Below are 22,961 nucleotides of genomic sequence, written 5' to 3' on the forward strand. Positions count from 1 at the left end.
TCGGTCTCAAAGTAGCATAGCAACAAAGTAGAAAGTGTTTGTGCTTATTTTAAATGGCAGTGGACGCTGTTCCATCCAGCCCACCAGTAAAATCTCTTTGAGTGGCTGATATACCTGCTGATGTCAGAGACCTTTCAACAGAAATGATTTCTCCTTTCAAGTAACAAACTGAGGTTTCAGTCTCTAGCTGCTTCTCCTGATTGTCTTTTTTATTACTGTAATTTTTGGTATTCCTTTATTTTCTTCCTGCTGCTCTCTGGACCAGAATTTAAAAAAAAAAAAACACTCTTGAATCTGGCACTTCAGAGATATGTTTCCAGGCTGTTTGACATTTTGCATCTTTGAACAACACAGCATCATCACGACTGTGTGCACACAGAATGGCAGAAAGAAAATTGAGCCGGTTCTCATTTGACCTGAGAGGAGTTGTTTGCAGGCAGTTCTGTTTGAATGGTGGATATCTTTTCTCCTATTATTTCCAGCACGCTCTCTACATGTGATGAAGTTGTAGGGCCCTTCTCTTCTGAGTGCTGCTTAGAGCTATTGGCTTCATCTGATTCCATGAAGGCTTCTCTGCTCTGGGGTTTGATGAACTGCACGCTCAGTTTGGGCGCCACCACAGCGCCGCCCTGCTGATTGGGCTTTCGGATTCAGCGGGAGAGGGTGGAGACGCAGCTCTTCTTGAAGTTCTCGTTCATGAAGGCGTAAACGATGGGATTGTTGAAGCTGTTGAAGAACCCGATGGCCTGAACAACAGCGATAATCATGTTCACGGTGACTCCGTCATATTTATTCTCCAAGTCATCTGGAAAATGACACAGAGAGAGAGTTTAAAACTCAAGCTGATGGGTGAATTCATAAAGAATTGATTGTGGCTGCTGATTGATTGCACATCACTTTCAACTGCTAAATATCCCATCTCAAGGTCCAGCAATCAAAAAAGATATTTATTAAAGACATTTCAGAGCAGAACACCATCATAAAGTTTTGCAGCAAAGTGCAATTTGCCCTTTTTTTTGCTTCTGATTGTCATTATTCATGTGACAAACTAAAGTTTGAATGTGATCCATGCCAATGTGTTGGTTTTGAGGAGTAAAGCCTTGAATATACTATCAAACTGGCACGTACACAAACGGCTGCGGACAGCACAAGAATCAGCCTGAGCCATCTCATCAGGAGGGGAGCCATTCATCCGAACCTCCAAAGGCAGTTAAGAGAGAAGAAAGGGAATAATATGAGCAGGATTATCTCTTTTGTGCTTACTTCTGTATTATGAAGCCAACTGAAGATGTGTAATAGTGTTCCTTCAGCTGGCCATGCCCACAAGTGTACATACGCAAGTTTAAAAACAATGTTGACTTCTGGTTTCACTGGGATACAGAAGCACGAAACTCCTGATAAATTTAGCAGTGCAATAAAAGCAATGTGTCATATTTTGCTGCTTCAAGGTCCATGGCTCTATAGAGTCTTTTATTGTTCCTAATGTAGCACAGTACCACAGTTTTTGCTTATTATTATTATATTATTATTATTATATTTGGAATGACATTGGCCGCGTTTCCCAGATTCGCTCTTAGCGCTTAAGAAGCTCTTAAGCGCTAAGAGCGTCTTAGGGACGCTCTTAAGAGCGCTGTGAAAGAAGGAAGTGTTTCCCAGAGTCGTTCTTAGCTTAAGAAGATCTTTCACTAAGAAGGAAGTCTAAGATCGCCCAGACCCACTCTTAACAGCCTTCTTAGCGACCAAACGCTCAGTGCAGCCGCATCAGGGAAAGTTATATCGGACACAAAGGAATACTAAAACCCTGCGTAATGATGAATGTGCGCTCATAGCTGCAGAACATTGACGCAAGAAAAATAATAGCATAAGAAGAAAAATAACGATATAAAAATAAAGAATTGCCCATGTGTTCCTGTAGCTACATAAATAAAATAAATCATCATTACTATCACTCTTTACGTTTTCACACACATTCGGCATCTGCATATGAGTTTACAGTAGTTATAAAAACATCAACAACCCTGTGGTAGCCTATTTCACAGATATGAGGGAAACTGACAGGTGTAATTGAACTCAGCTCATCAAGAGGGTCTCCACCTGCAAGTCTATATAAAGGCGTTGCCGAAGTCCACGCGTGTGAGACACCATGGCTGCAATACAGCATATTCTCGCTGCGAACCAACAGCGTCGCCGTGCGCGAAGCCAGACGGTTTATATAAACGCTTATGTGCGTCAGCACTTCTCCCCACTCGACGTGCTGTCGGACCGGGCTGTCCAGTCGTTGGAGGAGATCCACCGCCTCGTCACGCTCGTGTCACCACACATCCAGAGGGCAACCCGCTGCAATTTTGCCCTCAGCCCGGAGGTGCAACTCCTGGCCGCGCTGCGTTTTTACGCAGTGGGGAGCTTCCTGGAGGTGGTGGGGGACGGCACCGGCCTCAGCAAGGCACCGGTTTCACGGAGTGTGGCAGCCGTGACACCGATCCTCCTGCGCCATGCCCGGAGACACATCAGGATGCCCACCACGCGGGACGAGGTCCGCCAGTGGGGTATATATGCGTTAATGGCTTGATTACTACTCGGATACACCTGTTAGCTGTGATCACACACACACACACACACACACACACACACACACACACACACACACACACACACACACACGTAGCCTTATTGCACAGGTGTGTGGGGTGACTTAAGCGCTGATAAAGTGGTGGGTGATCGATTTGCCTGGCATCGATTGATTTATATTTCAGCACCACGGCGGTGGACAGCTCCCACTAAGAGCTTCTTAAGAAGCTTCTTTGGCGGGATCTTAAGAAGGCAGTTAAGAACGCATCTGGGAAACACCCCTATCTTAGCGCTCCTTCTTAGCCGAACCCTTCTTAAGAGCCTTCTTAAGTCCTTAAGAACGAGCGAATCTGGGAAACGCGGCCATTGAATGTAGTTCCCTCCTACACCATTAAAGCTTTCTGAGAGGCTGAACATACAAAGTAAAAATGACATATGGGGTACTTTTTGGGGGCTGGACTGTAACAGTATTCTGTTCATTTGATTATTTCTATATATAAAAAAAAACACCTTACTTATCCATTTGTTTCTGGTTTAATTTGTTTCCCATCATATAGGTGCATCTCAATAAATTAGAATATCATAGAAAAGTTTATTTGTGTCAGTAATTCAAATAATGAAACATTTCATGTCTTAATCTATTTAATTTCTTCTAATTATAATGATTATGGCTTACATTTAATGAAGACCTAAAATTCAGTGTCTCTATATGCCTCAATACTTAGTTGGGGCTGTTTGACTTAAACTACTGGAAATTGACTTTTTCATTATATTCTAATTTATTGAGATGAACCTGTATTTTCAAAAATTGCATGTAGGGGAGCTTTACTCATTTGTTTTTCATGGCACATCTGCGACTACCTCTGAAGTCTGAGTGGTCATCCGTTATAAATGCGCTCAGTTACTACAAACTCGCAAGCTCATAATTCAATGTCAGTGTGCTTGGCGGTTAGCACTGATCTTTGTGAATGTGACTTGACGTGCAGTTAGGCTTATTTGCATAGAAAGGGGCCAACTTTGCACCAAATAAATGCATTTTTCCTCATTTAAATATGTGCTAATAGGACAGACGTACCAAGGCTTTATGTGTTTGGCAGCAGCTAGGACTGCATTCAACCATTGCAGGTGCTTTGAGAATTCCGTGTTCTATTTTTGTTTTAATTGTGCAGGTTTAGCGGCCAAAAAGACATGCATTGCTTTATGTGAATTCATGGTATTGCAATTCTTACTTACAGTATTCAAACAGCATGTGGACTGTGTGGAATGGCGCCCAGCAAATGGTAAACAGGAGAACGATGGTAATCATCATCTTTACTGCTCTTTTCTTTTTCCTGTGGAAGGTCAAAGCAGAAATGTTTACTTGTCGAAGCAGGAAGTCAACAGATACAACTGGTAAGATTAAGGACTGCAAAATGTGACTCACAGCCATAAAAAGAACGGAAGCAATTCTCAAAATTACACCCACTCCTTTTGACTTTCCATTTCAGAGGTGTGCTTTTCTGAAAAGTCCATTATCAGTGTTTGAAACTGAACTTCAGAATTCAATATTCACGGTTGAGCAAAGAGAAATGTTCCTTTTTCAGCAGATAAATGTTGACACAGCTTCCTATTGTGAAAGAGCTTAACAAGAGGTCATTTTGGATGAATAGTTACACAAAGTGTTTAGAGTTGTCTTTTCCTTTATTCAGTTGTAAAGCAAATTTTTATTGAACTTTTGAAATGTTGCAAAAAAAGAAAATGAGAATTAGGCGTGTTTCAATAAGGCTGTATTAGGGCCATGGTAGGTAAAAAAAGGAGCCAGGGAAGGGAACAGACAGAGGAAAAAAACTCACAAATTTATAAGAAAAAATTCACAGATTTACGAGAAAAAACACAAATTTACAAGAAAAAGAAACAAAAAAAGGTATGAGAAAAAAAATCACAAATTTACAAGAAAAAAATTCACAAATTTACGAGAAAAAAATCAAAAAAAATTATGAGAAAAGATGCACAAATTTACAAGACAAAAATCACAAATTCACAAGAAAAAAAAGAAAAAAGTGATACATTTGCGAGAAAAAAAAAAATCTCAGGTGACTCCATCTCTGGCAACTGAAGCCTCAAACACACAACTCATGCGCTCCTTTTATTAAGCCTGTTGCCTCATCCAGTATGAGACACAACCAGACTCTAAACACTTTTCCCAAACATCATCATATAGCACTGCTCCACACACCGACTTGAGCTCACAGTGGGTAATGTGATGAAAGGAATAGGGACTGTAAATCATTTCAAAATCCTCATGGATAAACGTTATTCACTGTACAGCACATCAAACAAAAACCGAATGGAGTTAAAAAGAATCTGCCGACAGTTTAGACATTCAGTTGTGTAAAATCAGTCCAGGAAAACTGATTAGTAGCATCCAGCTTCAGAAAGGTGGAAGCTGTGGAGACGCTTGCCTGCTCTGAATAAACATTTCAAACGGGCAGCAGAGACCTGGCCGAGCAGCTGTCATAATAATGCTTTTGTAAATAATTTAGGACTCATGTATGACGTAAGAACTGTCTCTCCAGCTCCAGAAACGAGACTCCACTTTCATAATTGCATGCTGTCCATGGTGCTGAAGTAGAGCAGACTGACAGCATGTCACTCAGACAGAGAGAGATGCACACTGTAAACAACTGATTTGCTTCTCTTCAGTGGATTTTGAGCCATTATGTGATTATTATTATGTGAGGTTTTTTATTGAAATACTGGGAAGATTATAGTTGTGAATATAGGTATATTCAGACAGTCTTTTAACATTAAAGGATCGACTTTTGGTAGGCAACAAGATGCTTTGGACACCACTCCATCCACCCAAAAAAAAGTTATATCCATTCTATCAGGAGTCTTTATTCTTAGAATAAATATTTCTATGGGATGAAAATGCACAAATATAAAAGGGAGACACTTGTGCTGTCCAACCTACCTTGAGATCTTACTGATCTCTCTGTGGTTCATGGTGTTGAGGACTGAGGAGTCGCCAACCCTCCTGCGGATCCACAATTCGACGCCTATACGTGTGTAAAGGAACAGCATGGCTGCCAGAGGGAGCAGGAAAAGAGCCACCATGATGAAGGTGCTGTACACCTGCCTGTGTGTCAGAGAGGGCCAACTCTCTTGACAGCACACGTGGTAGTGATCATACAAGAAGTCGTACTTCACCTTTGAGAGAGAGGGAGAGAAGCTAGTCCTGGAAGAATGTTTTGTAAAATGTTCTTTATTTTAACAGCTTTTCCCTACACTTATGGAGGGTTCCGTCTTCTATGGACAGCAGCCCTTGTCAAAGATGAGCCTCCTACTGTCCTCAGGAGAGCAGCTGACAAAAACACATGATACAGCAGACGCTTTGATGAGCTTTACGGACAAAAGGGAGGGAAAGGTCTACTGACAGAATGGGGGCAGAGCTTTGTTAGAAGCTTTGTTAGGGATTAAAATTACTATTATATTCTTCATATGTGTTATAATTTAGTAACTGAATAGTAGTAGCTGAATATCATTTTTAATAAGGTTTTACAATACCAGATTTAGCAGTAGTATAAACAATTGTATTTATTTATTAATATATTTATTTATTTATTTTATTTAATCTAACAATAGTAATTGAAGTAACTTAATATTTTTTTATTTGTAAACTGTACTGTTTTGTACAATTTGGGCTGCATTTTGTATGAAAGGCAATTATTATTTTTATTACTACAATACACTGCAATCAAAATGTATGTAACTGTTTGTAAAGTACAAAGGTTTGACATCAATACATTTAATCATTGAAACATTAATATCTATATTAAATGATATATATAAAATATATAAATATTAAATATATATGCTTGATTTTCTTCAGCGCCCTTTTCTGCGCAGAGTTCCCTCTCCAGTCACGTTTTCAAGCATCAAAAGCATTTTTGTGTGACAGACCAAGCTCTCAGCGTCAAGGTTTGATCCGTTCTTACGCATTATAAAGAAAGGGAACAGTGTGAATACATCAGGCCTTGGATGAACAGAGGAGCTTGGCAATTTTATATACAAACTGAAAGTGGGAGTACAAGAGGAGGAGGAAAAGGGGGGTTCAGGAGACTCCAGTGTGCTGATTGATGTCCTTCTCTCCTTGTGGCATGGTCCCGAGTACAACAGTGCAATATATTATTATTATTATTATTATTATTATTATTATATACTTTAGAAGCTACAAAAATGATTTGTTTTGTTATAAGGTATAATACATAAGATAAAATGTTTCAATACAGTACAACAGTGTAATATATATATATATATATATATATATATATATATATATATATATATATATATATATATAATCTATTATATCTAATAGAGCAGATGTTTTTCGCCTACTGGATGTTATTAAATCTAATTTTCTATATAAGTACTATACATATCTTGCCTTAGAGATTACAGTCTTTTTAATTAGTTAAATGAGTTGAGACAGGACAAAAGTTAACAGAACTGGAATTAAAGACTTCATGAAATGAAACGAACATTGTGAGGCGGTTGATTTTAGTGGCACCACTCACCTGTAGCTGTTGCACAAACAGCATTGGTGACCCGACTATCACTGAAGCAATCCATACCAGCCCTGCAGGCGTCAGACAAGGAAAACAATTATAAACCCATTCACTTTGCAGATAGAACTTCTAATACAGCTTGGCAGAGCTGCCACTGATATTCAAGGAGAGAAACCTTGTCTCATTAGAGTCACGACAGCAGCTCAACTGAATCTCACTTTAATGCAATTAACGAGCTGCCAATCATGTTAAATGACTGCAAGGTTTCTCATTTCTTTGCTTTCAATTCCAAACAATGTGGGAGTGCATGATATGATTTTTTAGAAACATTAACACTCAACTACTTCAATATACATATTTAAATCAAGGAGGTTATGACTCACAAATTCATGATATGATAAGTGTTTTTTCAATCAGATTTTGTCCTCGCTTTTAACTAGCACATGAGTTTTAAATATAAAATGCTGTTTCAGTTTTTTAAAAATCACTTTAAATTCTTTTTTTTGTCAAAGAAACCTTACATTTAGCCATAAAAGAGATGTAATGGATACATTTTTGAATGATTTTTCTTTTTATTATTATTTAAAAAAATTTTTTTACAGTTGAATGGTAAAGCCTAGAGTACTTCAGTAGGCCTATATGACAATGAACTTGAATTTGAAAAGAAAATGAGAATAACACCTTTATATTTCCCCTTGCATATTGTCAACATACATGATATAGCTTCTGTATAATAAGGCAATATCAGTCAAAAATATGGATTTGCTGATATATTAGTATTATTATATGATAAGTACCTTTTTGGGGTTGTGATTTATAATTACACAATGACACAAATGGCACTGTTCATGTACTTTGTATGTACCTGAAATCTTTAGGTTGCAGATCAGAGCTAAATTATCCATTAAGATATCCTCAAGCATTGCTTTCAGAAAATTGTTGTTGTCATTTGTTGTTTGCAGCTTCGTGCAGCTACATACTGCCCCTGCTATAAGGGACATTAAGGCTGGAAGAGGAAGTTTGATCAAAATCAGCTTTGGGCATGTTGGGCTAGAGTGTATGTAGTGTATATAGCCATTATCCATGGTTTTCTTGATAATAACTAAAATCCTTATCAAGAAAATCCCGAGAAAAGGGTTAGATATCAGCTCTTAAATTAAACTTTTATGAGCTATTTTTGTTGTCATCATTATATTTGTCCAAACAAAACGTACCTTTAGTTGTACCAGGCTGATTTCCATTTTTACAACTATAAACTTTACTTAAATATTTCCACATATGTAACTTTATACTCTAAATTTTAGGGGCAAATATTGTACTTTTTGCTGTATTGTATTAGTACTTTTACTTAAGTAAGGGATGTGAATACTTCTTTCACCGCTGGTACCTACACACAAGTATAATCCCAGCTTTAACTGGATCTTCCAGCAACAAAACATTCGTTTCACTTGCAAAATGTGCAAATTAATTATACCAGAGGCTAAACAAAAAGGTTATCTATAGTTCTTAAATAAGTGCAGGCTTTATCTTGCTCACAGAAAAGAAACACATCCCCTAATTAAAAGCATGATAAACAGACTACAGAGAAAACAAACAGAATACCTAGCATCTTGTATGCCCTTTTGGATGAGTACTGCCTCCTCATTCTCAGTGGGAAGACAATGCCCTGGTATCTCTCAATGGCAATGCAGGTCATTGTGAGGATGCCTGTCACTATGGCTGTAGTCTGTACAAAGGGAACTGTCTTGCAAACCAAAACCCCTGCAAGAAAAACACAATAGAAAACATGCATTTGTATGAATGCTCATATCATTCCTATTGTTTGATCAGAATCTGGAAGCAGAGGAGAGCTCCACCTCCTCCTTTTTATCTTCCTGTGGGGTTTCTAGTGCAGTAGCTGTATTTTTTTTGTTGCAGGAAAATATGGAAAGATGTGCAAAAACTTGCACAAATGCTCCTTGGTAATTGTTTTTTTATTTGAGTAGACACTTTTCCAAGATGGCAACCAATTCCATACAGTTTGTGTCCAAAATGAATGATGTTTTTTGAAAAAATAAAAAGGTGTGACACTCCAACGTAGCTACTCAACTAGAAGCTTTCAGGCCACATGCTGCCCAGAATTGACCTCCTGTGCACGAGCATACATGAATCTGTTAGACAACGTTGTATGACAGCTCACAACTCTTCTCTCTGTTGAGAGTGCACGTGTGCACTATTGATCAGGATGGATGTGTAGAGAGGAGAACGGCACATGTCTGCCACACCTACATTTCCTGGTTTAACCTGAAAGAAAATAATCTTCTCTGGGTTGCTGCCTGAGACACATTATGTAGATGCACCAGGATATAATACATGCCAAGGCTCAACCATGATTGTGTTCTGCCCTTTCAGTCCATCAGTGGACAATGATGAGGATGATGCCATAGAGAAAAACACAAGATGTAATCCTAGATAACCTTCAACAAGACTAAACTGCAACATGCACGGAAATGAAGGAGGTCAAAGTAATCAGAGAACAGAAGGGTGCATAAACCTAAGAAGAACCAGACTTTATGGGTGAGCTTCAGAATACTGCCTATGTGAAAAAGATCCAGCATCTAAAATTGGCCAGGTAATGACAATGGACCTAAATGAACAATTGAAATACAGTCCCCAGTGTCTGATCGGATGAAAAACAAACACTAACCATTTGCCTAATTCAAGGTAAACCACTAACCTGCCAATTATTGGATGACCACACCTGCGCCTGAGCCTCCCAAATTAGATATGGCATGATACCAGAAATGTAGTAGTTGCTCTTCATATCAATTTTAATACATGATAACTAATAAATCAATAAATCCAAATTCAGTTTTCCTGACAGACAGAGACAGTATGAAATACCTGGATGATGATTGTGGCTGGCATCTAATCACAGAACCTTAGCTACATCTGTTCCTCTTGTAGTATTTAATTCTTCCTGAAACCCAGTGCAGAGCAGCAAAAAAAAGGGAACGTGACCACGCAGAACTGGTGATCAGTGGCAGATCTTGTGAACTGATCTCCACACCATTGCAGGGAGTGGCCAACAGCGTGTGGATGCAAATTTGAATGCCATTTAAAGTGCAAATGCTTCCACTTTCTCTTGCTTAAACGTTTATTACACGTGCAGGTTTACTCTAAGAGAACTTTTGAAACTGGAAAGTTCAGGTTATTCAAGTTATAGATGTCCTTAATAGGAAAAAATGATCCTAAAGTGTTCAGGTTACCTGTGACTGAAATGTACATTTTGTAATTTTCAGGCTACAAAGTACAAGAGCTTTGTAGAGTGGCAAGATAAGATAAGAAAGGAGAGGAGTTGTACAATTCTAATACAAGGCCACAGGATCCCTTCCTGTGGATAATGAAATTCTACAGTGGGGAAAAAAATTGTCCTCCAAATGACTCTCTTTTCTGAGAGGATTTTCTTTATAAATACTGACCTTGATCCAGTTTTGAAGCTCCTCATTTGCTGCACTTCAAATAAATAACACAAGGACTATCAACGAATCAATGAGGACCATCTCTGATCAACGAATCAATAACTGTTTGTTCCAGTAGCTTTGCAGCATGAGGATGCATACATTTACCACACATAAGATACAGGGCACACATACCATAAAATACTTAAAAACACAGTAAAATTGAACTCAATTGAAAAGATAAAAACTTTTACCTCCTGGAGGGATGGCAAATGGTATAAAAAGAGTGTTTGAATCTTTTAAGTTGATGGAAGTCTGAGGAGGTTTTCAGATGGCAGAAACTACTGATGTTTTGATGACGGGAACAATCAGAGATGATGTTTTCTACTTTCTTATATAACCGTTTGATGTAAAAATCCTGCAGAGCTGCCTGTGCAGTGCAACAGACACTCACCACCTTATTGAGTGCATTAACCTATGGAACCCACATATTGCACAAGGACTGAAGAGAGAGAGAGAGAGCAGAAACCCAGAAGATAATTAGCTCTCCTTTTAGACCTACGTCTTAGGTGTACCTTGAACTAATTGTGAGGACATTTTAATAGGAGCACATGCTTTGAGCTCGCCTTCTATTGCTATGATACATTAAACGTCATTACATTTCAGTAAAAGCTCCTTTTTGGTATCAGACATGGTCACAATGCTTTATAATTAAGATTTATATCCATGTAAAGCTGATAATGCTCAATGTCTGTGCACATTGAAGAAAAGCAGTTTTCATTTAGCTTTATGGTGCATGTGAAAGGCTGTAGAAGAGTTGTTATTTTGCAACCTCTACATCTAATGGAATACAACCATTAAAAAACAGCAACCATGCATTTGACTTCAAGGTTCTCTCTCTGACAGCAGCACCTTAAATTAGAGCATCAAAAAGTTGAATCAACACCTCTAACCTAAAGTTATATTACCTAGCATTGCATTCAGTATTCATTAAATTGTGTCTATCCTCTGCAAAGTTTGACATAATAAACTCAGCTACAACGTCTTTTGTCTATCTCTTGCAAAGTTTCTGATGGCTGGTGCAACAGCCAGAGAGTGAATTTACGAATATTGGAGAGAAAAAAATCCCCTCATCTTTCCCTATCTGCTTTGTGAAAACAAATATTGGTATTTATCTCCTGGTGCAACCAGGCTCGGTCCTTGAAGGGATTCTACTGGCTATTGTTTGTTTGCTGGCCAACCTAATTAATGCGTTTTAGCTTGACAACCTGTAGCAGGGGCCTGCTGCTGATGCTGCGATTCTGAGGTATTTACTGCCTTATTTCCATTTCTTTAAAAGCATGCTTCAATGTTATTTAGCTTGCACATCCTGATACAATAGGTGTAATGCATTTCTAAGACGGTGTAAACCAGCAAACAGGCTTTAGGTGTTTTTTTCTATTTCATATTCTTTCCACTTTTATTACAGTTGAAGTCGGATTTCCAAGACCAAATAAGAGGGAAAAAACGCCTTAAATGTAGATTTATGTCACAGATAACGCTTCTCACTCGTGACAGACGGTCTTAAAGAGTATCGTCACCCTGTTAAAATAATCGTCTAACTAATTTTTCCAATTTCGCAGGAAGCACAAAAAACTTCACCAAAAGTGTAACATATGACATTTATTGATCATTTGCCTCAAAACGGATGTAACAAAGGATGGCTGTTGGCATAGTAATAACACTGTGTGTAAATTACGTAACTTAAGAGAAATAAATGACTTAGGCAATTTTTTGAACATGCCTTTGTGACTTAAGCAAGATATGGTAACACTTTATGTTGAAGGTGTCTACATAGGAGTCATATAAGCCTGTCAGAAACATGACATGACAAGTATCATGAGCATTAATGTTACTTCAAAGTGTCATTAATGTTCATGACACATCCCATGTCATGTTTATGACACGCTCATGTAACTCTTATGTAGACACCTTCAAAATAAAGTGTTACCCTATCTTGTCTAAGTCACAAAGGCATGTTCAAAAAATTGCCTAAGTCATATTTTATTTTGACTTAGGCATAATAAATTCGCTCAAGTCACACACTTGACATAGGCCATTAACTTAAAGGGGTAAAATCACATGATCTGATCAACTGAGGATGTAGGCGAAAAAAACAATTTTGACAAAAAATGACTTAGGCGATTATTTTAACAGTGTGACGGTATGAAATATAAGTTCATAGCATTAAAAACTCACCCCCGAACCATTCAGACGAGATGTTCTGCAGCAAAGTGAAAGGTATGCAGAAGAAAGTGATGAGCAGGTCGCTGACCGCCAGGGAACAAATAAAAATGTCAGTCGCCGTCTGCACCGCGCGTTTCTTCAAAACTATGTAGATGACCAAACTATTTCCAGCCAGAGCCAGCACGAAGATGAGCATGTACATGATCACGAAGGTGGTCTTGGCGCTGTACGGTAACTCCGGGATGTAGACGAGCGGCTGGATGTTGTAAGTGTTGATAAACTCCTGGCGGCTCAGGTTGTAGTACCGGAGCATCTCCTGTAACACTTCGGGAGTTATCTTGGTGGACCCTTGCCCTGAATCTGTGGAAGCTGCCATCCTGTCACGCGTCTTCAAATTCGATAGCAACTTACTTTCAGGTTGGAAAAAAAAATCTGCAACGGTTTAGAGGCGCAATCTTCTCTTTAACCCACAAGGGCGTCCGGATGGTGCGCTGCCTCCTTCATCCATCAGCTGATCGTGCTCCTGCTGCTGCTGCTGCTCTGTTTTAGTGTGTGTGCTTGTGTGTTTGTGTGTGTAGTCGACTCAGCTGACTCTACCATTGACCTGCTGACGTTACACGATAAGGTGATCTATGATTGTTTTATCCTTTATGGTCGGTCAGGATATGATTACTTTCAGTTTGTAATCTACTATATTACTGTATTTTTGTAAATGTACAACACTTTAGTCTAAATTTACAGTAAATTCCTGTAAATATTCCCTAAAAGTGCTGTAATCACATATTTATATTTTATATTTGCATTGCAATATACAGTATGACACCATATCACATCTATAGAGTAGAATAATGTTGATTTGATAGTAAATTTACATCTAAGTTTTACAGTGCCAAATCTATGTTGCTCCACACATAGCATATTTTTGTTTCAATTTGCGGATAAAAACAAAATGTAGAAATGCCAAACATTTAGAAAAAAATGTATAGAATATATATATAAATATTGAAAATCATTTATTTTTTATACTTTATGCTACCAATTCTTATTATTGGCATAAAATCAGTGGATGAAAACATGCACGAACCCACAATTTGGTCAACATTTGCGCTACACTTGGATGGAAGACTGGTTATTGTAGTTTGAAAAGCACTCCTACCAGTTGGAGGAATTCACTGACCAACAGCGACAGTGTAAGAAAAAAAATGGTGAAAAAATGGCTAAAAGTCAATTGTTGCCGAACACCATGAAATAACAGTATACTTAGTTATTTTACAGATACGTTCTTTTAAAAATGGATAATATACAGTAAATATCTGTATTTTAAAAAAATAAATACTTATTAGTATCGTATAAAAGTATAGTATTTTTTACATAGAATCATAAATTTACATAAATCCATAATATCCCATTTTATGGGTAATATTTGTAGAAAATATGTAGAATGTAGAAAAAAAATTAAACATTGTGTATAACATTGTGTGTAACATTGTGTACACACACACACACACACACACACACACACACACACATATACACATATATACATATACAATGTAGCTTAACCTCAATGACTAGTAGTATAACATTTATTTTTTTTTTACATGGAATTCACTGTAATTTAACATCCAGGGTAAAAGGCTGTGTGTATACCTTTGGATAACCTTAGCCAGCTTAATACTCCCAATATGTAAAACACATTTCTCCCCTTCTGGTAGACTCTCACCACCTTATCGAAGCCCCTTACCACAGTTAGTGTGTATAGTTGCAAAAAAGCCAACCCCCAAATGTCAAAGTAAGGGTTAATGTTACCGCAAAACTGTAACCTTTGGCCACAGTGTGACCCTTACTCACTCAACACCTCACTACAGATTGAATATGGATCAGCTTGGTGGTGTCTTCACCCACATTGTTACATCAGGATACTAATTAAGAGCCATTTCCTAGCTTGAATTATACACTAATTAGGTATAATCGAGACAGGATTCAATAGTTAGACTTCCAGTTGATTAGCTACAATTAATTGTCAAGACAGTTCAACCCTGGAGTGTCTCAGTCAGAGCACATCTGGTCAGCTAAACATGCCAAACATGGGCAATCTGTCCTGACGCTGTGTGAAGAACAAGGCTTCCAATAAAAAAAATAATGGAAAATAAATGTTTGTTTTTACCAGCATATTCCTCTAGTTATCAACAACTGCAGATAAATCACTGTAATTAGCACTAAATTACAAGGTTACCCTTGAGAAAAATAATTGAAAAAAGGCCAACACTACAATTTTAAGTTACACGGAATTAAACAAATAAGAGCAGCACACAGGAATAAATACTGGCAGCAGAGTTGTAATTAGGGTGAAAAGCTGTTACATGGTGTGTAAAGTGCAATTTGCTTTTTTCCATTAATGTGACAGTGGAGAAGTATCATGCAGCTTTTTGTCAGAGCTGGGAATGATTTTCTTTGTAATTGCATGACTCTGTTGGACTTCCATTGCATTATTTGTGTTCAAACATCTCACGGTTGTTCTAAACTCAACTGTCATGTTGCACTGTTCATGTTAAAGAAATGTCGTCTTTTTTTTTTGCTCCATTAAATGAAATGACATTTCCTTCACTATGGTGATGGTCCTTTTAGGGCTGTCACAATAGCTACTTTTGCTGGATGATACTGTACCAGAAATAAAGGTGTGTGTGTGTGTGTGTGTGTGTGTGTGTGCAGGGCCGGTTATTCCTACATGCCACCAAGGCGGCTGCCTAGGGCGCCAAATTGGCAGGGGGGCCCCCTTGTGGCGCCCTTAAGCATACATCTTTGTTTTAAATGTACATTTAAATTTCATTTTTATGTTTATTTTTATTGCATTTGTATGTCTACATTTTATTTATTTTCAGTCTTTGCCATTCTTAATTTGATGAAGATCTGTGTTTTTTTGTTGTTGGTAAAGTTCCAAAGTTTCTAAAAATAAAAATGTTCTGAGACCATTACCTTGCTTGTAGTTCATGTATCAAATATTAGTGTACAGCATAATACATATAACATAGTGTACCTATATCAGAATGAATACATGGAATGGATGTGGTTCGGGGGGGGCAAAATCTCAATATCGCCTAGGGCAGCCAATGGGCTAGAACCGGCCCTGTGTGTGTGTGTGTGTGTGTGTGTGTGTGTGTGTGTGTGTGTGTGTGTGTGTGTGTGTGTGTGTGTGTGTGTGTGTGTGTTTAGAGCTGTCTGAGCTTGCCCACAATGACACTCCAACACAACGAACAGACGAAAAGACAGATGCCAGAAATAACCCAAGTAAGCCCAAGTCTTATAACGGTAGAGCAACCCAGCTGATTTTCTGTTATTATATTAAACATTAAATTAAATTAAATTATTGTGGATATTAACTTAAGCATGCAAACAGAACCTTGATACGCTGACAATATAATTATCTTGACAGGCAGAATTTGTATGCAATGATGTTAGGGATAATTTTATGTTGCTTCTGATTTCACACCAAGCTGCATAAACATATTAAGTTGATGCTCCTCTACTCGTCCTGCCTCTTGTTTTGTCCATTCAATCTGCATAACAGCCTGCTCTGTCATTCATCACCTGCTAACCATCCATCACTGCTGAGTTTTAAAGGACGTGAGTGCTCAAGGCTTTGTTATGATCATTTTAATAGTTTTACTCCAAGGAGATGCATAGTTCACCTGATGGATGACGGCCCATCAAAATGAGTGGTGCAAAACCTCCCTCAACTTTCGAAACAGAATAAATCTCCAGCATGCCCACAAGATGCTTACGCCACAAGGCAGATCAATGCCAACCAGCTCAGGCATGATTTGTACAATCCCCTTGGTACCTGGATGAGGAAGAGACCCTGACATTGGACTACTCATTTGAACTCTACCAGAAAAGACGGAGTTTTGAAAGAACTGAGTTGCAAAGACCCAGATGAAGCCTGAATATTTGATTGACCTGGAGTTGAGGATGTGGAGCAGCTGTGACTGCGCTTCTGGCTTCCTGCAGAGACATACTGACCGGTTTTTAATGGTGAGGTTAAAACCTGGAGACTGTTGTGGAAGTATAGAACCGTAGCGGCTCCGGAACCACAGATCACTTTGACAATTGAATGGGTTTTACTCCACCTGTTCTACCTTTAGAGTCTAGCTTTGGGTTCAACATCTGTCCATGTGTGCTAAAAAGTGCATAAAAACGTTTTAATGGCATATATGGGCTGTAAAGAAAAATACAAATATGTCTAAACATTGACAGCTGCAGATGAGTTTGTCCCAATGGTCCAAAAGACCAGTGTGAAGGGGTGACTAATTGACTTTAACCTCATTGGGTGTCCACCAGAGCTCGCCATCTCTCTCTTTACTGCCAGGTCTACTGCTTCCTGACAGCTTATTTTAATGGTCTTGTGAGGAAGTCACAATTGGTTTCTTCTTTTTCTGTGGATCCTTTCTAAGGGTGTGATATAACCATTTCTACTTTTTTCTTTTGATTATTGTAGCTATGCAGCATTTCAGAGATTTGCAGATGTAAGATATCTGTGGTTCAAAAAAGTGAAAAAAAAAAAAAGCAATTATATAAACAGCCATATTTGTACTGTCTTGACTATTCTGTAGTGTGAATATAATCACTAACTTCATTTTATAGATCACAAGTTCTATTTTTTTATTTTTTTATTCTGGTAATAAAGTCCCCAAATCAACAGTTAAGGATCTGAAAGACAAATGAGATTTTCACACCTGTTGCTTTTCACTCAGAATCGTGTTTCTGCCTTATATCCAGTAGCTGATAAACATTTTATATACTTAGTATTTCATGGTACAAAAGCATCAAATAACTTCTGAGCATCCACATGGCTAAATGTTTCCTGACAGAAGATATTAACTGCATGCGGATCAATAAAGTGTTTAGGATCCATCCTCTTTGGAACATGGTTGTATATACACAATGGTGAGGCAATAGTAGTTGAGATATTTCAGTCTAGTCCCGAGATGCTATCAGGGTTTTCATTACATGCAAATGAAATCAGAAACTAAAAGAATAAGGTAACAAAGTGACACTAAAACAATGCCACATGACTCAGACGTGGTAACAGCAGAAATGGTCGAACTGTATGTTCTATTTTTTCTTATGCGGATGAGACTCTACATATTAAAAGACAAGAGTGGAGAGGAACCATTACTATGTGCTGATGTGTATTTCACCATGTGATGAGCTGCGTTCCGAATCGCATTATTTTTCTTTTTAGTATGTACTCCAGCTGCCCTTTCAAAGAATGTACCATTGCATGTGGCATGCATAAAATCAGGAGATGCTACTTCATCATTACATGGCGTCTTGAACTTTCTGGCTCTAATACAGTATATGTGGCACAGAGGATTTTGGAGAAAAATAGCCAGAAAAGCATGCTGGCTGCATACTGCAAATTGTGACTAGATGTAGTAGGGCATCCAGGTATTTTTTGCACACTGCATGGCATACTTTCTTTGATTAATTTGGCGCACTAAATATTTGTCTGACATACCAAATACTATGGTATGGGCACTATTATTAGAAAAAAAAAGTTCCCTTTTTCATTCTTCACTGTGCTTATGTTATTCAACCTCTTTTAAAAGCGTCACCTATAGTGCACTAAATTTAGTTCACAGCCTCAGTGTGGCATGGCATACTGCTTGCTCCAGTTTCATATAAATCCGACATTTTTTCTATGTAGCTATAAGAGCCTCAGTGTACAGAGCCAAGTTTCATAATAATCGGAGTAACTGTTGCCAAGATGGGCAGCACTTCTCGTTTTAGTTATTCCTCTATAGCTTGCAGCCTTTTTGGATTATCAAAATTCTTCAAATTTTTTTGTAATCATAGGGTTCCACAAATTCTATATGCAAAATTTCATGCAGATTGGACTGTGAGCCTTGGAGGACGTTAAAAAAGCAGGTTTGCGTAGTTTGTAATTTTGTGAATAAGCCCCACCTAGTGGCCGATTTGCATAAAATTTGGCAAAGATTTGGTACAAATTCTTGTGGTGCATTGGAATATGGGCCTACGGGGAGTTTGAAAAAGTAGTAGTAAGTTGTAGTTTATCGAAACTGAATAATATGTGAAACGCATATTTATCAATTTTGCAAAAAAAGCGCCTCGTTTGTTTAAAACTGTGCAGACATTTTCAGTGCCTCATGGGAAACAACTGTACCAAGTTTGGTGTTAAGAAGAGTAACTTTCTTTTTTTTTTAATATTCTTTTTATTGCCAAGTTCACATTGGTTAGAATACATGTCTCTCACAAAGCAATCATAGTTTTATATGCTTTTTTTGGTATACAAGAAAAAAAAGAATGAAAGTTAAAACAAAAAAACAAAAACAAAAACAACACGGCAGCATCTTTAAACATAAATAGATTGGATATGACAAAATGGCGGATTACCACACAGCTTGGGTACAGTGGCCAAACAACAGCAACGAGAAAAAGAAAAGTGCAGACCTGAACTGGAGGACAACAGCAGCAACTAAGACAAAAATGGAGCTTTGCGTTTGCCATCAGATGAAATCCATACATTATGGCAGAGGGAAGGAGTTGCTTCCAGTCAGTATGATCACTTAATTGGAATCATTCAAATTTTAACATGAACCTCTTTCACGTCCTTCAGAAATTTTAACCCATTAAGGCCTAAAGCGCCTGGAAAAAAATGCCTGGAAAACCTATGGGCGATTTTCAAATGACCCCCTAAAACCTGAAGTTTTTCTGGAAATTCAACACCTACTAAATAATAGATTTTTCAGCCTCTGTAGCAGATAAAAATGAAATTCAAAAAGTATCTGAGAGCTTATACCCGTGGCTTTCATACGAAGTTGAGTTTATTTGTCCAAACCTTCAATACATTTTTTTTTTTAAATCAACAAACTCAGCAAATGTTACATTTGTCTGAATAAAAAATCCTATGCATAATACTAATACATGCCCATTAGCAAGATGCAAACATGATATGACCACTGGAAGAACAAGACATAGTTCTCATTAGCCTACTCTAATAAAAAAATAATTATCACAATAATAATAATAATAAATAATAATAATAAATTTTATATATTGCACTTTTCAGGGTACTCAATGACGCATAAAGTAATATAAGCCAGAGTTGATGAGTGAGTGTTCCAACCTGGTTCTTGCACTTGTTACACAATGCTGATATATTAGGAAGAGGAGTAACTTTTATCAAATGTGTGCAACATGTTGTGCAGATCAGACTCTGCTTCTCAAAGGCGTTAGAAAAAGTAGATTTAGCCTTTTTTGTGAATTTGCAAAAAAGATCCAGGCGGAAATGGGACCTGGCCTATATTATGAAATTCAGCTCAAATCAGTGAATGCGAGCATTAAAACATTTTTAATGTGCGACACGCTATGTATGCTTGATGTATGCTCGAGTTACAGGCCAACAATCTTGCCTTGATATTGACGCTGCTGGTGTCAAATTTGGTTCTTGTCATCTGGGATCGCTATTGCTATGCATACAAAAGTATTATATATATGCTTATATGATACTATTCCAGGGAGGAGTGAAGACAAACAGATAATCCCATTATTTTAAGCCAGAGCTAGACACAAGTAAACTCTGCCAATTTTCGAAGACAATAGAAATTCCCCACAGCACTCAACAACTCTGCCTCTTCTCTGCCTCAGACTCATTAGAGAAGATGATAAACAAAACGCAGACTGAATATTTTTTCAATATTTAAAGATGTGCTTTGTAGGAACAAGTAAACACTGATAAAACGTCCCCATTACACACCACTGGCTGGTTCTTAACAACTCTCCTGATTATTCTCCCAAACAAGTGCCTGACTGGAGGCCATTGCAAAGGTTATTTTGTCATGACAACCATACGGTGATTTTGCAGAAGTATCGGCTAAATCCCCTTTGACCGAGTCTGACAGAAAGAAATTATTGCATATTCTGCCATAAGGCAACAACCAAAGGCCACCTGTGTATTTATCATTCAGAGGATATGTAAACCTGCAGCACCGAAGCCCCTTCTTCTTCGGAGCTTGAGCTGCATACTTATAAGAAAAGGACATTGAAAGGAAAGAATCTGTGTGTCCTTCGCAAACCTAAAGAGCTATTCTGGTAGGGTGCCAGAGGGCCATATACACAAAAACTCAAACACAACGTCAGAAGGACATGCAACGATTCCTTCACAGGGTTCATTTTTTAAACCTTCTTTACAAAGTGCTTCACACATCAGGATCAAATGAAATGATGAATAACAGGGAGACTGGGTTTAATAGAGACACTGATTGAAATGTAAATCAAAATAATTATTAATAATTAATTTAACATTATATTTTAAGGCATTATTCATTCATAAACCTAAGACATTAAAATGATAAATCAGGCCATTTTCAATTGTGTCCTTGGACATATTTGAAAAAATCATCACCAAATTAAATCGAAAAAAGTTGCTTTTTCCTATTATCAATGTTCTGTTTTGTGAAATGCTGCAGACAGGGCTATTAGAAAAATTGTCATATCTCCTGAACGCTCTGTGCTGTTGCAACCACATTTCATGGACACATGTTTGAGTGGCATTGTCAATTTTGGTGCCCTTTGGCCAATAGGTAGCGCTGTAGCAGCATCATCTAACCAAAAATAATGGAATTTATGTTTGTCTGCACTTCCTGGGGCGAAACAAGGACCCTTTAAACATTTTTTACTTTCCTTGGGACAAAGAAATTTGCCCGTTCTGAATGGCCACAGCTCTGCATTGGCAGGCTCCTTGACAACACTGCTAGCTGCAATACCAGGAGCCAACCATTACTACTTTATACATCCTTGAGGGGAAACAGGACCTGTACATATGCATTAAATAAAGAGATGTAGGAGCAAGACGGCTGCCCATGGACTGGCGCCCCGAGCAGTTCGGGGTTCGGTGCTTTTCTCGAGGGCACCTTGACAGCATCTCAACAGCTACCATGCCACATACTTTACTTGGTCTGTACAGGGACTTAAACCATCTACCCTCCTGTTTCCAAAACCCCAACGAACAATGATCTTTTATAAAACCTTATCCTTTTACTGGTGTCTAAACATAGCCACACTGAGGCTAAAAAAGGAAAGAAAGAAAGAAAGAAAAAAAAAAAGGGAAAGTCAAGTATTACAAAAACATTAATTTTACCTCACAAAACACACCCAACACAATCTTCTAGTGTTGTTTTTTAAAGGCAGGACTTTGTTTGCCAAGATATGTTTTGCTTTTGTCCCCAGCTGTTTTTTTACATTTCTGTTTGTGCATGGATTAAGCAAACAAGATATAACCTGTTAGTGTTTTTTTTTTAACTTGATCCTTGCTAATTAGCTGCTTTTCATTAAATTAACAAGGGAAATGTGGTTGTTTTCCTCATGGTTTCTCAACCACAGGGGTAAAAGTGACATTTAAAAAGGAGACATATCTGCTCTCACCAGCAGCATTTTGGAGTTCAGAGGCTTCTTGTCAAAAATGTGCGGAGGATATCCCAGCAGAGGCGCTTTCCCCATGTGTATGTGTGACATTTATAAAATGTTGAGTGAGCCATTGTTGTTGATTGTCCCTCCCAATTCTGCAGCCTATTTCATTACAATAACCAGTGCAATAACCAGTGTTAATCATATATAATCAATCTCTCAGACCAGATCTCATGCTTTGGTCCTCCTCAATCCACATTATCTTCATCATAGAACTAACTGCCCAGTCGAGGTTGGTTGCAGAGCTTTGTAGGCAAATCAACTTTTCAAGGACATGGGGGTCCAAGGCCAAGCCCATCACCAAGCCATAAAAGCCCTCTCCAGTCCCGCTAAAAAGGCTAGTCAGTCATGTTTTTTAAATTGTATTATTTTGCATGGATATCAGCTTATGGCAAAACAAAATGTTTATATTTACATTTGGATATGATACAGTTTGCTTAAATAATCCCCAATTTGCAGTTACTTCCCAAAAATTCCCATTAATTCCCATGGAAAGTTTCCAATTTGGAATATTTCTAATATTCCCAAGCTTAACTTCGCATGGAAAGTTTCTGGAAATTTACCAGAAATTTTCCACCACTTTGCAACCCTAAAAACAATCAGCACAACCCATGTCATCTGAAGTAGATGCACTTCATGAGGGGACTGTGACATCTAGTGTTACATCAGAGCTATTTTAACTGACAATTAT

General features: G+C 38.0%; 1 protein-coding gene across 1 annotated transcript; it reads right to left on the reverse strand.

Moving 5' to 3' along the window:
- Positions 1-273: 273 nt before the first annotated feature.
- Positions 274-13,257, reverse strand: qrfprb (pyroglutamylated RFamide peptide receptor b). Its single transcript, XM_059324020.1, has 6 exons — positions 12,797-13,257; positions 8,721-8,879; positions 7,128-7,189; positions 5,522-5,757; positions 3,802-3,899; positions 274-805 (listed from the first exon to the last, which is right to left on the reverse strand). Exons 1-6 carry the CDS (start codon positions 13,158-13,160, stop codon positions 651-653), a joined length of 1,074 nt encoding a protein of 357 aa, XP_059180003.1. The 5' UTR covers positions 13,161-13,257; the 3' UTR covers positions 274-650.
- Between the last annotated feature and the right edge of the window lie 9,704 nt (positions 13,258-22,961).

The sequence above is a fragment of the Centropristis striata genome, chromosome 21 (assembly GCF_030273125.1).
Source record: "Centropristis striata isolate RG_2023a ecotype Rhode Island chromosome 21, C.striata_1.0, whole genome shotgun sequence".
Lineage (NCBI taxonomy): Eukaryota > Metazoa > Chordata > Actinopteri > Perciformes > Serranidae > Centropristis > Centropristis striata.